Here is a 7,576-nt window from a genome sequence, read left to right as displayed (position 1 = left end):
TTTGTGTGGTGGACGTAGCTGTTGTCGTTATTCACCCTCATACGCCATGGTTTGAAATCTCTAAAATTTAAATTTTTATTTGCATACATTTGCACAATGTATGTGGTTTATTTACCATAATGCTTTTTTGTGTTAATCGAAAAGTACAAAATACAAATGTAAACGAAAGAGGTGTATCTCAAAAATTCTGACATATTTATCAGGTAGCGGAGTGGCATCGTAAGATTATCTACTCCCGAGGTGATAACAGACCAGCCAAAGCAGTTCGTCGAATTGCGAATCAGTTTGAATTTCTCCTGATTACCTAGAATTGCTCGCTGTGCATTAGACTGGAGAATCTCATGTTATATACGTATCTTCTTAACGACAGTTGCTCATTTAGTTGACAACCTTAGTGGACTACTAACGCGTTTGCATTGCAAAAAGGATAAAGAAAAATTAAATTTAAATTTCGTGAAAAAAAATACAAAAAAGGAATTCACAAAACAGATAATTTGTAAAATCGATCATGAATAGCTTTAAAATACTGGCCATTGCAATGATGATGGCATTAATGCCAGCGTTTATGCAGTGTGATCAACCAACCTATCAGGTTTCCCTATATGTCAAAATGCATCCTAAAGTTCCGCCGATTCATTTGTGCAACGGTGTTATAATTCAAAGTCGCCTTATTTTAACCACTGCCTCATGTATTCACTATCAATTTTCGGCAACAAGTTCCGTGGTCTCATTGCCACCAACATCGTTAAGTGTCATTGCTGGCAGTTCCACAGCCTTTGCGGACGAGCTTATTCTCGATGTTAAAGATGTTCTTGTGGCGCACCATTTCAATTACACCACAGGAGAGAACGATCTAGCTCTCCTACGACTCAATGGAAAATTGCCACTTGATATACGCAATGATATGTCATGGATAACGCTGGAGGATGCATCAATATTCGAGGGTCCATGTGTGGCCAACTATTACGTTCGAAGTGTAAGTGCGTACGCCTGTATATATACTTCAAAACATTTGTGATCAGTGGTTTAAATGGAGTGACATCAGAGTAACCAAAAAAGTTTAATCGGATTCCGATATCCGAAATCGAAAAATTTTAGTTTGGCAATAGTTCAAATTTAAACTCAACCAAAACACACATAAAAAAATGGTTGTCTTCAAGCACGAAATGAATTCATCCAATTAGTTTTGAATTGAAATTTCTTCAATCACGGAATAATCACCAAAGTCAATTCAAAATTAATTGTTCCATAATTACATGTTCCATAATTACTTGTGATTTGTCATTCCGGATATGGGAACAAGAAAAAAATTTTAAAAATACGATGTGGGACATCAAAAGACCCCAAGGGACATCAAAAGACCCCAAGAATTGAAGAATTCTCGGGACTTATTACAACCCAGTTGTCCTTACTTCAATGGTATTTTCTATTATGTAAATATAGCCATTTTAAAGCTGAATATCATATATTTTAGGATTTTTTCAATGAAAAGTTTATCAATATTGACCAATAAAAAACATCTTCAGATCGTCAGAGTAATGTGTCCTCTATACCACTTAAAAATTGCATTAATAAGCAAAATAAGTAGGCCCTTTAAATACGACGTCTGTTTTTATATACTCCAGCTTAATATATTCATTCACCCTTATTCCTGAAATCGCCCTCGCCGTCGCTTTTTGTCGCTTTTCGTCAGTCGCCACTAATTGGTATTCCGTTCGTCGATATATTCTGCTATCGAAGAAAATCGGTATTCCTGTTGTCGCTTTTTGTCGCCTTTAAATTTACCAGCGACGGGTTTAGTGTTTAATTTTTGAAGACGTTTTTTAGACTTTATTAATCGAACAATTCAAAAATGAGTGTAAACAATGGGAATTGGTAAGAGGTAAAGTGACTAATCATCAACAATTACAAAAAAATGGGAAAAAATCAGTATATATAGCAGTTATGGTCATCACATTTATATCATAGAAAAGAACACTGTACAATTAAAGTAAACGTGTTGATTTTCAATTTCATTTATTTTTAATTGAAATCCTTGAAGGCCAATGTATTTTATTTAGCACCAAACTTAGGTAACAATTGTGTCGAACTTTGAATGATCCTTGGACACATAATGTCAACGTCGTTCCAATTGTATATGCCGGATATTGTTATTGTCCTAATGTAGATATCTAAATCATTTCCCGAGTCAAATTTATCATTTATTTTGATTTTCCAAGTCAACATTGGATTACAAACAAACAGCATTTTAAACGCAAATAACTTAAGTTCAGCACATCAGCCGATTGTTTTCTTTCACGATGATCCTTGTGCCATTGATCTCAGCCATTTTTGTAGTTTTGGAAGCTTTAACTGTCCTCGAATATATATCCACATTTTTTCCGCGTCAAATTAAATATTTTTTCTTGATTTTCCGACTTAGAATTGCGTCAGAAATAAAAATATTTTAAACCGAAAAAATTAAAATGCATATCAGCTGATTGTTTTCTAGTGACATCGGCCTTTTATTACCGAGTATTGTAATTGGTACAAAAAGTAATCGTCGTCGTCGCCGTCGCCACTTCGCAGGAATGCCAAATGAATGACGAGACGACTTAAAAGCGACAGACGACAAAACGCGACGGCGAGAGCGAGGGCGACTTCAGGAATAAGGGTGATTAATTTTCCTTTATGACCACTTTATAATTTATAGTTTTTAATTATTTAATGGGCTATTTATGAGCAGAACCTGGACGTTTCGTCAGTTTCTTTTCGACTTTTTCAACAGGGATTCTTTAAAAAAGCTGTTAAAGGAATAACAATTTTTGTTATATAATAAATAAATTAAGTTAATTTATTTTATTTAAACTTAACGTAATATAATTAGAATTTAATTAAAAACAGATGAGTGCTTTCTTGAGGGTTTTAACTTAGTCCTAAAACTAAGTTCAAAAAACGTTTGAGCGGAATAATTGCGAATCTTTTGTATAGAGTTTTTTTCGAACGGATAGTGATACGCAGGCATATTGTTTCGCACAACCCTGTATTTGGGAATCCAGAATAAGTTCGCAGAACCGAACTTAGTACTAAACATTAGGTGTAACACAAGATAATTCATAAACATTTAATGACTAAAGTCAGATTATAATTAAGGATATTATTTTTATCAATTATATTATATAATATATTTTTAAGACTCTTGGCGCAAATGGTCAAAATGAAAACGTAAAAATACTTGAAAAAGTCAACTTCATGTTAGAAACTCGAAAATTAGGTTATAGTCGAATTATTTTAACTAATTGTGTTTTCTTTTTTGAAAACTTTTGCTTCCAAATGCTATCCTTATAAGAGTAAAATATAAACAAAATTTATCTTTGTTCCTTATTTCCATGCCTTATATTTTATTTTTTGTATAAAATATGGTACACTCAAAAAAAAGTTTACTTGGATCCAAAGCTTTTGACCTTCCGTTAAGGATTTTGGTATTGATTCTGAGCCAAAGATGCGGCTTCTTTAAAATAAAGACATTTTGTAGGGACCTCCGTGGCTTTAAATCTAGGGTCGATAAAATTAAAATTGGATACAGATCTCATTCATCGAATTTTTATTCTCTGTGTGAGATATATTAATAAAGGTATTCATGTACAAACAAATTCCAATTTCAAAATCCAAATTATGCCAAGTACTTCAAAGTAAAAACTATTTTCTTAATGCTAAAAAAACTTTAAACCAAAGATGCAAATCCTTAAAATAAGTCTTAGTCTATATTTGAAGCATTTTTATCTTAAATTTAAAAATTCAATATGTCAGTTCAGTTAAAGACGATTTCTTTAAATTAAAAATGTTTTTCTATATTTTAAGGAACATTTGCCTTACTTCAAAGATCTACAACTTCAACAGAGGGACGCAAAATTTCAAGACTTGTTTCCTAAATTGGATGAAAAAATATTTTGAAGCAAGGATTAAAAACTTTCTTTTAATTAAAATGTCATTATTTTAAAGAATTTTGTCCTTAGCATTGCGTAAATTTCGAGTCCTAAAATTTAAGTTGCATAATCTTCCATATTAGGTCAATATTTTTTTCAGTGTAGAATACGTTAAAATTAGCCCACATTCATTTATTCAAGTCATAATCGAGAGCAAAATGCATCTCTGCTTTTCAGGTTAATCGCAGCACTCTCCTTTGTCGACAGTGCTCTCATGTGTGGCATAATTTACACAACAGAATTCGAAACCTTTTCAATCTACTACCTTTTATTTACAGAAGAACATAAGAAGGTCATCTTACGAGCGAAATGCGAAAAAAATTAACATATTTTACAGAAAACAGAACCCAACCATTTGTACTCTTCGGTTGAACCAACCTATTTTTTCCAATAGTATTAACCCCCATTTTCATGAAGCTCCGTTAGTGCTACGTTAGCTAACGAACTTTTAAACCGTACTATGGACAAATCTGCCATCTTGCTAATATATTCAAAATGCCAGTTAGAAACTTAACTGTTAAAATTTTTTCAGTTAAAGTTAACCGGAGAGAAGATATTTTCATTTTACTTTCTGTTAACTGGGAGTTAAAGTCTAACGGAGCTACATAAAAATGGCCGTAAGACCTTGTCATAAGCGTAGGAAGGCCTCTGGGGAGGGGGCTTAGACCCCCAGAATTTGAAAACCTATTTACGATTTTCCATTGTTTTTAAATAAAATTAAACAAAGTTGCGCTAAAGATTTTCATGCACATTCATGGCAATACATAGTTTTATTTCTTAACATTGTCTTCTAAATTGTAAGTTAGTTTCCTTATTATAAGTGAATGCTTGAAATCTGATCTTTATGAAATAAAGCTGTGGTTGAACTTATGATAAATTCCTAAATTTATGTTTAGTTTAATAACTAAAGCTCCTTTATTATTTTGTTTATCTGATTTTTAGTCAATTTAATTAAATAAATATTAACTGATATTAAAACTATTCTTTCATAAATGCATATATTAATAATGCTGCACAAAAGCGTCGCTAAAAAATAAGTGAAAAATTTCTTTTTGGGTCTACTGGACCTGTGCAAAATTAGCGGAGAAGCGATGGCTGTTATATGAACTTGTCATAGGACGTATGTCCACCATTTCAACAGCCGGTGCACTGAATTTGCATTACTTCTAAAGGTGTCATCCGAATTCAGTGTTTTGAATGTGAATTAAAAAATGTTATATTTTCTCAAATAAATAATTTTTATAATCTTTGTAATTTTTAATGCATTCAATGCTTGTCTGAAACGTTTGCCCTTGAATATTTTCAAAAATTATTGATTTTTCTAGAATGTATTTAGCATTTTAATAGTTTGAAACATTATTCTTTTTAATCTATTTGCAAAAAAAAAAAAAACAAAAATTGCCCATTAAATTATGAAAAAAAACGAGTTATAAAACATTGAATTAAAAAAACTTCCTGTGTAGTTAAAATAATTAACTTCTTTATGAGGACATTTTTGGAAGTGCTTTTAAAGTTGTGCCTTTAAAACAACTCCCAATTGTTTTTTTTTTTTTTTTGCTGGAAAGAGTGTGCAACTATTTTTAGTTGCTTTATTAAAAATTAATTGTCTAGTTATGTTGCTGTCGGATTTTTTATTCATTTTTTAAAATAAAACATTAATTGAACCTACAAGTTTAGTCTATTAATTTTTAGCTGGGAGGGCTATATAAAATTGTTGTGGACCTTGTTGGACAGTCTCATAGAAATTACAATTTTCTTTATCCTTGTAGTCGATTCCTAATGGACCCAACTATATACAAACAGAAGAACTTCCTCTACTTGAGAAAGAAATGTGTCGGGCAAATTATGATTATCCCAACTCTCGCAAGAATGACATCTGCTCCTTGTACATGCTACCATTTGGCTTCGATTGTCATGTAAGTATTTGGACTTTTTGTTACCATGCAATGAACTAAAGAAACATCGATTCTTACATCGTTAGTCAGTTGATGCTTTGCTGTCCCATAATGGAGATCGGGGTACTGGATTGGTGTGTGACAATAGATTGGTTGGATTGCTGTCAATGATTCTTCCCCCCGAAGAGGATAACTCTGAATTGGGATGTTCAGATAAACCGATTAATGCATTCTACACTAATTTAGCCCCTTATTTGGGTTGGATTTACGACAAAGTATCTGATGAAGATATATCCATGTATGATGATGGCGAATTCGTAATTTCTGTTCCATACTCGGGAACAAATGAAGATTCCATGGTATCAAGTTAGTATGCACACCATAAATCTCAATCATACATTAATCCCAAACTAACTGGGCTCTATAAATTTTAGCGGAATCGGGCTCTGCATCTTCGGTGACGGCGAATAACGCAACCAGTTCCTCTGAACACCCAACCGCCGAAAGAAGTACAGCTGTCAAACTGATATATGGATGGTTCTCTCTCGTGGGTGTGACTATTTATTTATCTTTCCAACGCATTGTTTTGGGTTAATATCCGGCAGTTAGCAGGATGCTAGGCAGTATATTCGCTGTATCTGTAAATATTTGTTAGATATTTATTCTACCTCGTAGTTATCTATAATTAGTCATAGTTTTGCTAGTTTAACTGTTTTGAGCAAAAGTTCTAAAACGCAAAATCTATTGCGATGCACGCAGTGAACCCGATAACCCTCAATGTCATCTTATCTGTTCTACAACTTACCGGCAAGATCCTCAAACGATGAGTTGAGTTGCTGGCTTTCATCTTTGATGTGACAAAGAAGAGTACACACAAAAAAATTTCACGAAAATTTTTCCAATTAAAATTTTAATTGAGTTTTAAAAAATATTCAATTAAAAATTTAATTGATTCAACAAATTTTTTAATTGAAGCAAAAATCAATCACAAAAATAATAGTATCAATTAATTTTTTAATTGGATCAATTAACTTTTTAATTGATCTTCAATTAATTTTTTAATTGATACTATCATTTTTGTGATTGAAGACATTTCAATTAAAAATTAATTGGATCAATTAATTTCGTGATTGAATCAGAAAAAATTTTTTTTGTGTGTAGGCTCTGAATTACCTTGGAAATGAAGGCGTAAAACTAAAGACATGTTATGTTTACCAGCATTTTATCTAGTGAAACGGATATACGAGCAACAAATCCCAATGTAGATATTCATACGGTAATGACACCGAAAAAAATTTTAAATTAGTTGCGGCTAATTAGATGAAAGTGATATGTAAACTTTTAGATAGGCTAAAATCGTTTAGAGACATAGCTCTTAAGTTCTTGGTATTATATTTTTATAAATAGACTTACATCTGGCACAATCATAATCATAAATTGTAGTCGAACAATAGTGCACGATATTAATTGCAAATAAACACTTGTTAGAAATATATTTTAATATGCATTTATTTAAATACCATTGTGACTAACTACCCAAAAAATTTGTTTGGGTCCCCGACTTGTGATCCGGAAGTAGTGCAAGCTTGGATCGTCTCTAATGAATTGTACATGGTCTTGTCATAAGTACTTCGTTTTCGGATACTTTGCGTTGCTTTAGAAGTTGGGCCTTGGAACGTCATTTAAATGAAGAAATAAAAAAAATAAGTAAAAATT

At 32.1% G+C, this 7,576-nt stretch overlaps 1 protein-coding gene across 1 annotated transcript; it reads left to right on the top strand.

The window, feature by feature from the left end:
* Positions 1-377: 377 nt before the first annotated feature.
* On the top strand, positions 378-7,355 carry LOC142225626 (cationic trypsin-3-like). The gene is made up of 4 exons (XM_075295431.1): positions 378-976; positions 5,735-5,881; positions 5,947-6,226; positions 6,295-7,355. The coding sequence occupies exons 1-4, from the start codon at positions 509-511 to the stop codon at positions 6,453-6,455; spliced, it is 1,056 nt and encodes a 351-aa protein (XP_075151546.1). The 5' UTR covers positions 378-508; the 3' UTR covers positions 6,456-7,355.
* The last annotated feature ends 221 nt before the right edge of the window (positions 7,356-7,576 follow it).

Source organism: Haematobia irritans, chromosome 2 (genome assembly GCF_050003625.1).
Source record: "Haematobia irritans isolate KBUSLIRL chromosome 2, ASM5000362v1, whole genome shotgun sequence".
NCBI lineage: Eukaryota > Metazoa > Arthropoda > Insecta > Diptera > Muscidae > Haematobia > Haematobia irritans.
The sequence above is the reverse complement of the archived record's forward strand: the minus strand, read 5'-3'. Positions and strand labels throughout refer to the sequence as shown.

Coding starts and splice junctions, on each gene's coding strand:
- LOC142225626 (XM_075295431.1), top strand. CDS start 509: ATGAATAGCTTTAAAATACTGGCCATTGCAATGATGATGGCATTAATG. Junction 5,882..5,946: donor CATTTGGCTTCGATTGTCAT/GTAAGTATTTGG, acceptor TTACATCGTTAG/TCAGTTGATGCTTTGCTGTC. Junction 6,227..6,294: donor TGAAGATTCCATGGTATCAA/GTTAGTATGCAC, acceptor TATAAATTTTAG/CGGAATCGGGCTCTGCATCT.